Source organism: Lipophrys pholis, assembly GCF_963383615.2.
Source record: "Lipophrys pholis genome assembly, chromosome: 14".
Lineage (NCBI taxonomy): Eukaryota > Metazoa > Chordata > Actinopteri > Blenniiformes > Blenniidae > Lipophrys > Lipophrys pholis.
In genome coordinates, this window is record NC_137633.1 from 2,892,465 (window position 1) to 2,906,269 (window position 13,805).

Below are 13,805 nucleotides of genomic sequence, written 5' to 3' on the forward strand. Positions count from 1 at the left end.
ATCCCCAAAATACTTTTTTTTTTTTCTTAAAAAAAAGTTGTTCTCGTCAGTGGTTGAGAAAAATATAGACCTCTGATTGACTCAGCTCCCTCTCTCCCCCGGATATGAGACTGCGGTCTCTTCCAGCGGAATGAGGACGACGTCTCGGCGTCTCCTGGAGTCGGCGGCGACTCAACCCCGGCTGTAAACACGTCGGGCCTGAGGACACACACCTCCGAGCGTCCTTACAGGAGGGGTTGAGGGGGAGAGAGAGAAGGAGAGAGAGAGAGAGAGGGAGAGGGAGAGGGAGGCGTCTTGGTAAAACCCCGGGGTTTACTCCTCTCCCGTCCTTTTCCGTCGACCGACTCAAGTCCACAGGCGGAGTTTGCCGCCTCCCGTTAGAAGCCCTCTATATGACAGTAGGACTCCAGACTGGAGAAGAGGATGTAAAGGAACCAGAGGCCGAAAAAGAAGGCTGACGTGGCCAGTCTGTGTCCCCGGGGCCCGCCCAGTTCCCCCCCGATGTGGGCCCGGCGCCGGTACAGCAGCACCGACACGGCCAGGAAGGCAAAGATGGTGAAGAGGGTGACGGAGAAGGCCAGCGAGCCGGCCTCCACCACGAACGGCTTCCCTTTCGTGCGCCAGTAGATGGCCGCCACCGACCAGGCCATGCCGATCCCCAGGAAGACGTTGACGGCGTTGCTGCCCGTCACGTTCCCGATGGAGGCGTCGGCGTAGGTGTCCTGGACCGCTGCCACCTTACTGGCAAAGGTGTCTGTGGAGAGAGGAAGCCATTTTATTATGATAAAGTACTTTTTAGTTACTGGTGATGGCGGGTAACTTTGAGAAAGAGATTGAAATTCAACTGGATTTATGAGCCACATACTTTCTTACCACGTCATGGCAAAATCATACATAAAACAAAGAGTTGACACCAAAATAATCAAATAACATCAGAAGAAATAAACTAGAACAGAAAAATATTTTTAAATTAAAAAATATATATTTAAATTTCTAAACTAAAAATTTTTACAAATTTGAGAAATTTTACATTTATAAATTTAAAAAAATTAAATTACAAGCACCCCCCCCCAAAAAAAAAAATTAACAATTTGTTATTAGTGTAATTTGGAAAAATGTTCCAGTTTGCATATAAATCCATAATTTCATTGATTCTTTGGCAGGTGATCATCATCATCATCATCGTCATCATCATCCCAACCGAAACTAATCCGTCCTCCAAACCACCAAGCAAATAGTAAACATTTTAAAGAAACCACAATTTTGTTTTTGATTACGTTTCTTAAGACGCTGAGACCTGCGCTGAAATGTCGGTGACGCTGTCATGAAAACTAGCATTAGCCTCGTGCTGTCAGGGTGAGTTTGTAAAAACACCCATAATGCAACAACTATAGAAGTTTTTTTTATCTTTTCTTTTTTTTTTTTTTTGCACACTTCACTATATTTTAAACCAGAAAGTCTCATTAAAATTGTGTTTATGTTGGGATCACCTATACTGTCACCACAAAAAAGAAAGTTTTAAATTTAAAGGTCCCATATCATACAGTTTAGTTATCAGAGATCCAACAACATTTTACTGTAAGTGTATTTCCCCCAAATCCAGCCTTGGTCCAGAACTTCAGCCAGTCTAAAGGCCTCTTCATACTCCATAAGAACAAGACGAAGGTTCGGCAGTGCGGGGTCCTGTCGAACAAAATGACGTCATTTCCTTCGGCCAGCTCCTTCTGGCCGAACAAATTAGTTTGGGCTGTGCCAACCGCCCTGGCCGAACTATGTGGGAGCCGCACTTCCGAAACTTCTGCACTGCCGTGTGCTGCGCATGCGTGTTCTAGTTCGCTCATGACTATCGATAATATTTTAATCATATTTAGCTTGTAGCAGCGCTACTGTACGAGCGCCGCAGCTCGTTAAAATGTCGGAGTGTAGGCTGACGTGATGCACCTGAACGCATCACGAGCAGCTGTCAGCTCCTGGAGTTAAAACTGGACTAACATCGCGCTCGGACAAAAACTTTTTTATAACTGAAAAAGTTCAGAGAAATGTATTTCTGAAAGCACTGGAGGCCAGAAATAAACTGTGCAGTTGAAAAGTTTAAACGCCGCTTCACAGACTTGTGCCTGCTGCGAGGGGGCGTGGCCTGCTGTGAGGGGGCGTGGCCTGCGAGTTCGGCAGCTTCTTATCGGAGTATGAACAGTCCTGCCGAAACAGCTTTTTTTTTCTGCTGCTGGCTGACGTCACTGCCGAATTTTCTTCTTGTTCTTATGGGTTCAAAAGGGAGTATACAGGGGCCTTAAGAGTCCCTCTTGAGAACAGGCTGGTTCTGTGTCTGTACCTTTAAATGCTAATGAGCTGTGTCTGTCCACGCCTACTCCATGTCTGTTTTCCGGTGGAAAAAAATGGTACCAGCTCATGATTTTAGATGGTAGAACTCATCTACCTGAGGGAGGGTCAAAGTGAGTATCCACTACCAGGGGGAGTGGCTATTTCCCCAGGTGATGTCATGAAGGGATAATCTCTGATTTGCTTGTATGAGCACATATTAGATAAAAGTTGGAGCAAGTGAGGAAGAGGACAGATTTTCTTCGCTTCTGGAGCCTAATACAGGCTGCAGGGACACAGATTACTGATGGAAAAACATTAGAAAGTGAATTTTTAATGTTGTGGGACCTTTAAAGGTTATTTTCACACTGTATTCCCGATCCGGTCCAGTCAAGATCCTGAACTCCGTTCTGCCTCACCTGGGACCGACGTGCCGAGCGCCACGAACACCACGGCGGTCACCGAGTCCTTGAGGCCGATGGTGCAGCCGAAGTGGGACGCCAGGTCGCCGATCACGGCCGTGAGCAGGCCGATGATGATGATGGAGACGACGAAGCAGGCCCAGCCGTTCAGGTAGTCAGTGGGCGGGACGCAGGCGAACAGGACCTTCCAGAAGACGGTGAGGAAGTGCATGACGTAGTCGAAGCAGGAGGGCAGCCGTTCTTCCCCCGTGTCGTCCTCGTCCTCATCTCCTGGTCAGAAGTGAGGCCGAGCGGGGGTGGGGGTGGGGGTGGGGGGTGGGGGGGGGGGGGTGGATGGACAGATAAAGAGAGGAGGAAGAGAGGAGGGTGCATTAAGTGAGGGAGGCGGGAAGGAAGCGAGAGAGAAGTGGCAAAAAGAGGAAAGATGAAGTTCAGAGAGCGAGAGAGAGAGAGAGAGAGAGAGAGAGAGAGAGAGAGAGAGAGAGTGGGGAAGAGTTGGAAAAACAGCAGCGAGATAAAAGATCCATAAAGGAGATGAGGGATGACAGAGAGGGGAGGGAGATAAAAACATTCACTTAAAACGACAAGCCGACTTATTTTCCAGCGTGAGACGTCCGACCACGTCAGCATGAGGTTACAGGCGTCTTTGACACGCAGCCACGCCACGGGCTTTCACCAATATTTAATTATTTAAAAAGGCCTGGCATCTTTTCTACCCAGAATCTATGCTGAATGAATAACATGTCTACGTGTATACAAAATAAAATGTACAAATATATATTGATCATTTTGATGACATGTAAAAAACCTGAGGATGACACCAAAAAGTCACAAATAAGACTTATTTCTGTTGTGGTCCTCATAATTTTTTTTTATAAAAATTATAATAATAATATAAACATAAATAATATGAAATTATGACATTATAGTGAAAAATTAAAAACACAAAATTGTACACAAATACTGTATAAATTTAGAATAAATAGATAAATACAAGTTCTACCAATACAAATCTATTGCACAAACCTATTTATCACATACATATATATATATATATATATATATATATATATATATATATATGAATAGATCCCAACATAAGTTATCACAGATCGATTAATCATAAAAAAGAATAGAATAAAAATGATATCAATCTATTTGTTATTGGGTGTTCTTTGCTCTTGAGCCACAGACAGAAAACCAGGAACACTTTCTCCATCTGCTTCTTCCTGGTAAAGTCACTTTCCCGTTTCCATTGTTGCCAATAGCACCACCTCTTTTAAAAGCACCGTCACACTCGGCCACACTGGCATTGATCATATATCATATCATATCAAATAGGTGACTTGTACATATATAGAATTGATTTGTTTTTGTTATTGTGTCTATTATGTTGTTATTACTGTGTTGTGTTTGGTCTCCAGTTCAAATTCCGTCTCCACCCTGCCTGTTTGCTCTGTGTGGAGTCACCGTGAGCTCCGGTGGATGGAAGCTGCACCACCTGACGGCTGAACCCGCACGTGGCGGCTCTCCTCAGGTGGAGGCCGTCGAAGGGAACACGGCTTCAGGCGGATGCCGCCATGATTCAAAGAGTCAGGCCATGTGAGCCGCATGCATTTTGCAGCCTCAGGTGGATCATGAAAAAAAAATATATATATATAAATGAATATAAAAAAAGCACCGGCGGATTTAATATTTCAGCAGCGGAGTGACAAAGCGAGGCCTTGACGGCGCTCAGTGCTCAGCGGCTCCGGCTGCGGGATGAAGACGTGACGCTGCTGCTGCTGCTGCTGCTGCTGCTGCTGCTGCTGCTGCTGCTGCTGCTGCTGCTGCTGCATGCTGCATGCTGCATGCTGCATGCTGCATGCTGCTGCTGCTGCTGCTGCTGCTCCACATGATGAATGAGGTTTATGTGACGGAGTGAAGATTATTCCACAACTTCGAGAGCTTTTGTCTGTGAGGAGTTCCGTGTTTCTGAAGATGCAGACTGGCAGCAGTATTTTTAAAGTGAAGTGACAGTTTACAAAAAGGAAAAAAGAAAACTTTCAAAGTAAATCAAATGAGGTCAGCTGGACTCCATCGTGTGTCTTTTTATGATAAGTTCCTTAGCATCAGATAATGCTGCTCTCATATATTCTGGATAGAACTGATATTTCTTTTATGTTTCTGCATTTAGAGATTATTTTTAGATTCTGCAACTGGAACATTTTTATTGGAAGTTTAAAATTTTTTCAATTCAATAGTAATATAATTTTGGATGGATGGATGGATGGATCTATCTTTATTTATTTATTTATTACATCACTTATAAAATTACTATATAATAGCACTTTCTGGGACAAGAAAATTCCGGGAAAATTCCTCTGATCAGTCCGATTGGGGGTCTTCCTCTGTGGAGTTTGCATGTTCTCCCTGTGTGTGTGACCACAAGGTTAATTAGTGTTTCTTCCCTGACAGGTGTCAATGTGTGTGTGTGTGTGTGTGTGTGTGTGTGTGTGTGTGTTGTTTCTCAGTAATATTGTGACCGGTTTAGCGTGTAATCTGCTCAAACAAACTGGAACCAACTGAAGTTCGCTGCACATCCACTGGATACGAACAGTGGTTCAGTAACAAATACGTCCTCAGGAGTGAGACCTGGGTTCAACTCCCGGCTGAGGCTCACCTCAGTCAAACACTAAAACGATGAAATATAAAAGTTTTGCAGGGTCACATGGGTTCATCTCTTAAATACTGAGCACAGGGTTCAAAGGGAGCTTTTCTTCATACTGAATCCTACTTTTTTTTTTTTTTAGAATACCATTAATTTTTAAGAAATGGCAAAACTTAGATGCATTTATTTTCTAATGTTGGAAAAAAAAAACTGCCCATAATGACTTTTGTAGATAATTTTATGATCAGTTGTGGCTTGATAGAGTCATTTGAGTGACTCTAGAGAACAATGAATGTTTCTCCATTCTAAGGTCAGTTTAATTTTTAAGTTTTGGTTTAACACGAGTGAACAAAACAATCTCCCGTCATGACGTTTGACTTATTTTTGAAGCACATATTTCAGAAGACGCGGGAGCAGAAAACATTACCTGCACTGACAGTGATGGCCTCCATGAACTGTTCTCTCCAGGAGTTTGTTCCCACCACCAGAGCCAGGTTGGTTTTCTTGATCAGCTTGTCCACTGTGCTCTACAACACAAGAAACAAAAACAAACAAAAATTGAAATACATGAGCTCCGCCACACGATGGCAGTGGCATCCAGTTCCTGGAGGGAACGAATCACTTTAATAGAAGTATGAGGATGATGGGGAAAAAAAAGAAAGAAAAAAAACCACACAGCAGAAACAAACATGGTGGGTAGATTTGTTTTGGTTGAGGAGGTTAGAGGAAGCATATCATCCAGAAATAAACGTGTGTGGGTTTGTAAGGAGCCTCTGAGGAGAAAAGGCTCCTCCAATGAAATTAAAATATGTCCTTTCGTGAGACGAAGCGGCTGGATTGGTTTGCGGTGATCTTGGTTTTCCTGTGAAACCATCAGAAGTGTCTGTTTCCCACCTTAAACTCGTAGGATTCTTCAATAATGACTTCCAGCTTGGAGTGCTCGCCGAGGACCGGCTTCCCCATCTCGGCGATGCGCCTGGCCTCCTCCTCGTCTGATGTCAGCTTCCTCTCCGGCACATCTGGGCAGAAGGAAACGAGAAGCCACAGTGAGGAAGGAAACTATGTAGATTCCCACAATCACAACTAATCCTTCAGCCCCTCTCCAGTAACCACCACAAATAAACAAATAAACAAAACACTGGAAAGTATAAAAAGTCAACCATCAGGGGGTAACCTTTGTCTTAGGACATTTTAAAGTCACAAAAAGAAAGAATTAACCCGGTTATGTGCTAATCGTTTAAATCAACAATGAAAAAAATCTGTGAAAATGAGCAAAATCACCAACATTTCATGATTCAGAGCTTATAAAGTGTTCGAGGATAAAATACAGTTTCTCTCATGAAAAAGCTGAAAACAGTCTCATCAAAGGAAGATTGTTACTCACACAGGCAATGTTTTATTTAAAGTCGCCTCCTCGTCACAATTAAATTGGACTTTTACTTTCATTATCGTTTTTGTTTTAATTTAACAAAGCTACGTTACGTTGCGTCGTTTCTGAGTTTTTCTCACTCCCAACGTAAAGCTGAAAAATGATTCAAACATCAGAATGAAGTCTGATTGGATATGTGACACAAATTTAAGTGGGAAAATGATAAAGAAGTGTTGAAAAACGAAGACAAAGCATCAATCAAACTTCCAAAAATGGGAGAAACTAAAGCTAGCTGCTCGTGAACACATGAACTGTCTGTCTTTGAGAAAAATGTGCAGATTTACACTGAATTTTAGATTTTTCTCAACTGCTATCGAATAAACTTTAAACTGTCTAATAAAAATGCTTTGTTTTGAACAATACTACTGCTTTAAAAATCATCATTGAAGGTTTTAACCATACAAAGTTGTAAAGTATTTATTTCAAGATTTAAGTACAATCACATCTGTTGATAAGGTAAAACTGAACAAAATGTCACCATTTCTGGTTTAAGAATCTCTTAATGCTATAAATGTCTGACAGGATATATGTGAAAGAGTATAGAGTACTTATATTCTCCAAGTAAATGAGTTATTTGGCAATAAAGAGGGATTGTTAGATGCATTTGGTGTATTATCTACATCAAATAAAAATAAATGGAAAAAATAACGTTCATGGTATTATGACCTGAAAAGAGTGTCATAATAATGATAAGTCTCATAATTCATAATAAAATCTCATAATTTGACAAATTCAGGAGCAACAACACAAAAGCAACAACTATCTTAATGTTTAGCATATTTAGGGACCGAGCAAAAGGCCGAAGCCTGGACCTGGAGGCAAGGACCCGATTGTATTTGTAAGGTTTCTTCTTCTTTCGTCTTCGTTTTTTGCACTCCTGGGGGCGGCTTTGAGCCCAAATTTGCCCCACTAAACACCCTCAAATGTTGATCAAATTTGGCACGCTCTTCAAGGCTGGCGAAAAAATTAAGCGAATGTAAAAATGAACCCCCACAGTGCAAAAATGTCTCTCTAGCGCCACCTAGAAAAACCAAAATGACCACCACGGCCCGTAGGAATGTCGTAGGGAGATCAAACCAAACCTCGAACTAAATCAAACAGGAAGTCTGCAATTTGCTTTTCAAAATAAGATTTGCAAAACGCTTCCTCCACTCAGCGTGAATATCGTGTCGGCTTCAAAACACCATTAAATGACAGGAGACTCTCCTCTTGAATAATCCAGAACGACTTTTTGATTAGTTGAGCGGTTTTGTTTTTATTAGCTGTGAAAGTTCCCAACGCCAAATCCTGCCTCCTGGCCGCGGCTTTGAGCCCAAATTTTACCCACTTAACACGCTCAAATGTTGGTGACATTACATCAAAACGTAGTGACAGGTCTTGCGCTTTTAATGAGGGGGTACTTTTGTCTTTCTTTTAAATGGTTCTCGATTCACAATGACTTGTTCGGGAGGTTCGTGTCAGCTGGGATCTGTCTCTCTCAGTGTCACAGCTAATGCAGATTCCCTGTTGAGATGAGATAGGTGAAAGGACCACACACACACACACACACACACACACACACACACACACACACACACACACACACACACACACACACACACACACACACACACACACACACACACACACACACACACACACACACACACACACACACACACACACACACGTTTCCCATGGCAACATTTTGAGAATGATGTCCGTTTACATGGAAACAGCAGAAATGCTGAAAACAATGTAGTTTTCACACTTTGTTTACAGTTGCCATGGTACCTGTTACCATGGCAACATCAGAACATACAGGTTCACTTTGAACATGAAAGCCTTTGATGTTGAACCTTTCAAGGCTAAACATCAAAGACTGATGCCATCGAACATGAAAGCCTTTGATGTTGAACCTTTCAAGGCTAAACATCAAAGACTGATGCCATCGAACATGAAAGACTGATGTTAAACTGAGAGGTTACAGATACATATGTCTCAATTACAAGACGTACGATTTCACAGTGAAACGTTGAAGCAATATTTTACTGTCAAAATGATGAGCACACAGCAAACAAGAGAATCTACTTCTGACACAATGGAGAAATTGCGGACTGAACTGAAATTTTACCGAAACTTTAGCAATGACCGGATTGAGGAATGCGCCGAAGTCTGGCGTCTTCTCAGGAGAGTGGAAGAAAAAAACAAACAGCTGGAAGAAAATTATTTGGCAAGACCTCTGGAGAGGTCTCAGGCTGACCTGGAGAGTATAAAGGCCACTCAGCCGGAAGGGAGAAGAGAGAAGAGAGGATGTGCACTGCACTGCCAGTGCAAGAACAATCTCAGCCACCTTACATCAGAAGTCAGCAGTTGGGAAGAAGACAATAAGAAACTGATGAAAGAGAAGGAAGAATTGGTTACTAAGCTGGAGGAGGCAGCTGAAGAGAAATCTGCCCTGCAGTCTGCATATGAAGAGAAATCTGCCCTGCAGTCTGCATATGAGCAGAAAATCAGCCAGCTCACTTCAGTCGTCAGCAGTTTGGGAAAAGACAATGAGAAAGTGGTGAAAGAAAAGAATGAATTGAGCAGCAGGGTCAGAGATCTGGAGTCCAAACAAGGACAGTTGGACTCTGAGCTCCATGAGAAAGACCAACAGCTGAGAGACAAGGAGGAGGTGGTTCAGGCCTTGGAAAAGAATCTTCAGTCACAAAGTGAAGACTCTGAGAGGAAATTGCAAGAGAGAGCTGAGCAAATCGGTGAGCTCTTGCATGCTTATAATAATCAGGTACAAAAGTACCATGACCACGTGAACGACTGTGAGAACCAAACCCGCAACCTTGGATTTGAAGTGTCATCCCTCACACATGACTTGGAACTTAAGGAGGCTGAGTGTGACAAACTCCTCAAGGAACTGCAAGAAATGACTGACAATGTAAAAACCATCAGGACCAACCAGGAGATGATGGTGGTCACTAAGCTGGAGGAGACAGCTGAAGAGAAATCTGCCCTGCAGTCTGCATATGAGCAGAAAATCAGCCAGCTCACTTCAGTCGTCAGCAGTTTGGGAAAAGACAATGAGAAAGTGGTGAAAGAAAAGAATGAATTGAGCAGCAGGGTCAGAGATCTGGAGTCCAAACAAGGACAGTTGGACTCTGAGCTCCATGAGAAAGACCAACAGCTGAGAGACAAGGAGGAGGTGGTTCAGGCCTTGGAAAAGAATCTTCAGTCACAAAGTGAAGACTCTGAGAGGAAATTGCAAGAGAGAGCTGAGCAAATCGGTGAGCTCTTGCATGCTTATAATAATCAGGTACAAAAGTACCATGACCACGTGAACGACTGTGAGAACCAAACCCGCAACCTTGGATTTGAAGTGTCATCCCTCACACATGACTTGGAACTTAAGGAGGCTAAGTGTGACAAACTCCTCAAGGAACTGCAAGAAATGACTGACAATGTAAAAACCATCAGGACCAACCAGGAGATGATGGTGGTCACTAAGCTGGAGGAGACAGCTGAAGAGAAATCTGCCCTGCAGTCTGCATATGAGCAGAAAATCAGCCAGCTCACTTCAGTCGTCAGCAGTTTGGGAAAAGACAATGAGAAAGTGGTGAAAGAAAAGAATGAATTGAGCAGCAGGGTCAGAGATCTGGAGTCCAAACAAGGACAGTTGGACTCTGAGCTCCATGAGAAAGACCAGCAGCTGAGAGACAAGGAGGAGGTGGTTCAGGCCTTGGAAAAGAATCTTCATTCACAAAGTGAAGACTCTGAGAGGAAATTGCAAGAGAGAGCCGAGCAAATCGGTGAGCTCTTGAATGCTTATAATAATCAGGTTGAAAAGTACCATGACCACATGAACGACTGTGAGAACCAAACCCGCAACCTTGGATTTGAAGTGTCATCCCTCACACATGACTTAAACCTTAAGGAGGCCGAGTGTGACAAACTCCAAAACAAACTGGAAAAAATGAATGACGATGTGAAACCCATCAGGACCAACCTGGAGACAATCATTGTGGCTAAACTGAAAGAGGCAGCTGAAGTTAGATCTGCCCTGCAGTCTGCATATGAAGAGAAATCTGCCCTGCAGTCTGCATATCAGCAGAAAGTCACTCAGCTCACTTCAGTCGTCAGCAGTTTGGGAAAAGACAATGAGAAAGTGGTGAAAGAAAAGAATGAATTGAGCAGCAGGGTCAGAGATCTGGAGTCCAAACAAGGACAGTTGGACTCTAAGCTCCATGAGAAAGACCAACAGCTGAGAGACAAGGAGGAGGTGGTTCAGGCCTTGGAAAAGAATCTTCAGTCACAAAGTGAAGACTCTGAGAGGAAATTGCAAGAGAGAGCCGAGCAAATCCGTGAGCTCTTGCATGCCTCTCAAAATCAGGTTGAAAAGTACCATGACCACGTGAACGACTGTGAGAACCAAACCCGCAACCTTGGATTTGAAGTGCCATCCCTCACTGAGAACTTGGAACTTAAGGAGGCTGAGTGTGACAAACTCCAAAACAAACTGGAAAAAATGAATGACGATGTGAAACCCATCAGGACCAACCTGGAGACAATCATTGTGGCTAAACTGAAAGAGGCAGCTGAAGTTAGATCTGCCCTGCGGTCTGCATATGATGAGAAATCTGCCCTGCAGTCTGCATATCAGCAGAAAGTCACTCAGCTCACTTCAGTCGTCAGCAGTTTGGGAAAAGACAATGAGAAAGTGATGAAAGAAAAGAATGAATTGAGCAGCAGGGTTAGAGATCTGGAGTCCAAACAAGGACAGTTGGACTCTGAGCTCCATGAGAAAGATCAACAGCTGAGAGACAAGGAGGAGGTGGTTCAGGCCTTGGAAAAGAATCTTCATTCACAAAGTGAAGACTCTGAGAGGAAATTGCAAGAGAGAGCCGAGCAAATCGGTGAGCTCTTGCATGCCTATAATAATCAGGTACAAAAGTACCATGACCACGTGAACGACTGTGAGAACCAAACCCGCGACCTTGGATTTGAAGTGTCATCCCTCACACATGACTCGAACCTTAAGGAGGCCGAGTGTGGCAAAGTCCTAAAGGAACTGCAAGAAATGACTGACGATGTAAAAACCATCAGGACCAACCAGGAGACGATGGTGGTCACTAAGCTGGAGGAGGCAGCTGAAGAGAAATCTGCCCTGCAGTCTGCATATCAGCAGAAAGTCACTCAGCTCACTTCAGTCGTCAGCAGTTTGGGAAAAGACAATGAGAAAGTGGTGAAAGAAAAGAATGAATTGAGCAGCAGGGTCAGAGATCTGGAGTCGAAACAAGGACAGTTGGACCCTGAGCTCCATGAGAAAGACCAACAGCTGAGAGACAAGGAGGAGAGGTTCAGGCCTTGGAAAAGAATCTTCAGTACCAAAGTGAAGACTGAGAGGAAATTGCAAGAGAGAGCCGAGCAAATCGGTGAGCTCTTGCATGCCTCTCAAAATCAGGTTGAAAAGTACCATGACCACGTGAAGGACTGTGAGAACCAAACCCGCAACCTTGGATTTGAAGTGCCATCCCTCACTGAGAACTTGGAACTTAAGGAGGCTGAGTGTGACAAACTCCAAAACAAACTGGAAAAAATGAATGACGATGTGAAACCCATCAGGACCAACCAGGAGACGATGGTGGTCACTAAGCTGGAGGAGGCAGCTGAAGAGAAATCTGCCCTGCAGTCTGCATATGAAGAGAAATCTGCCCTGCAGTCTGCAAATGAGCAGAAAAGAAGCCGGCTTCCTTCAATCATCAGAATGTTTGGGAGAATGTTCAAGGGAAATCATAAAAATGTGGAGAGTTAAAATATAATTTAATGTCAGTTAAACAGGGAGTATGGAGTTAAAAAAAAGGTATTGATTTACAGTCTAAATGAGCAGGGGAAGGAGTGACTGAGGACACATGACATCTAGGCCTCCTTCACACTGCAGGGAAATGTGACCCAATTCAGATTTTTTTGCTCACAAGTGTGTCAGGGTTATGCACGGTGGACTCAAACGCAGACTCAGGAAGTTCTGCAAAAACCAGGTTTACTCACACAAAGTCCAGGGAACACGAGGAAAACGCAGGGACACAGGAGCGACACGATGACATGAGGTGAGACGATCCAACAAGGACAACAGAGGGAGAGGAGTTTAAATGGGGGTAACTCCCTATTATCAGGGTGTCCAAATAACTGCTTAAAAAGTCTTCAATTGATTCAAAATGCTGCAGCGAGAGTCCTGACAAGAACCAGCGTCAGAGATCACATCACTCCAATGCTAACCTCTCTTCATTGGCTCAAGTTAAATCTAGAAAAGAATTTAAAATCCTCCTAACTTATAAAGCTCTTAACAACCAGGCTCCATCATATCTCAAACTACTCTTAGTCCCATATCTCCTCAGAAGAACACTCAGAGTGCTGGCTCTGTCTCTCTCCCCTACCAGAACCAGGGTGTGTTTCCAAGGTTTGTGTCTCCCCCCCAATCTATCTCTCTGTCTATTCTATCCTTTCCTCTCCTCTATCCCCTCACCCCAACCGGCCAGCAGAAAGCCTGAGTCTGGTTTCTGCAAAGGTTTCTTCCTGTTAGAGGGAGCTTTTCCTTTCCACAGTTGCAAATGAATCTGCTTGCTCATTTGGATTTGTTGGTTTTTTTCTCTTTTCTCTGTTAAAAGCACCTAGAGATGACTGTGTTGTGTTTGGTGCTATATAAATAATGTTGAATTGAATTAAATACACAAGGAGGGGGTGGACACAAGTGGCTCGGAAGGCACAGGGACCTCGGAAGGCACGGGGGCCACGGGGAACTCGGAAGGTACGGGGGCCACAGGGAACCCTGAAGGCATGGGGAACTCGGAAGCTATGGGGGCCACGGGGGACCCGGAAGGCACGGGGGCCATGGGGAACCCGGAAGGCACGGGGGCCACGGGGGAACCCGGAAGGCACGGGGGCCTCGAGGAACTTGCAAGGCACGGGGGCAAAAAAACGAAACTTGGAAGGCACGGGGAACTCAGAAGGCACGGAG

The 13,805-nt window shown here is 43.9% G+C and overlaps 1 protein-coding gene across 2 annotated transcripts in view; it reads right to left on the reverse strand.

Annotated features, from left to right (window-relative positions):
- slc8a3 (solute carrier family 8 member 3) overlaps window positions 1-13,805 on the reverse strand; it is a 131,788-nt gene continuing 117,983 nt past the window's right edge. Inside the window, exons 4-7 of one of the 2 annotated variants that reach the window (XM_080480482.1) lie at window positions 6,286-6,410; window positions 5,819-5,918; window positions 2,739-3,008; window positions 1-754 (exon numbers count right to left, since the gene is read on the reverse strand). In XM_080480482.1, the coding sequence (XP_080336608.1) occupies window positions 378-754; window positions 2,739-3,008; window positions 5,819-5,918; window positions 6,286-6,410 (872 nt within the window). In that variant the 3' untranslated portion in view covers window positions 1-377. Of the gene's footprint in view, window positions 755-2,738; window positions 3,012-5,818; window positions 5,919-6,285; window positions 6,411-13,805 lie in introns of both variants that reach the window. The other variant, XM_080480481.1, reaches the window with a different exon arrangement.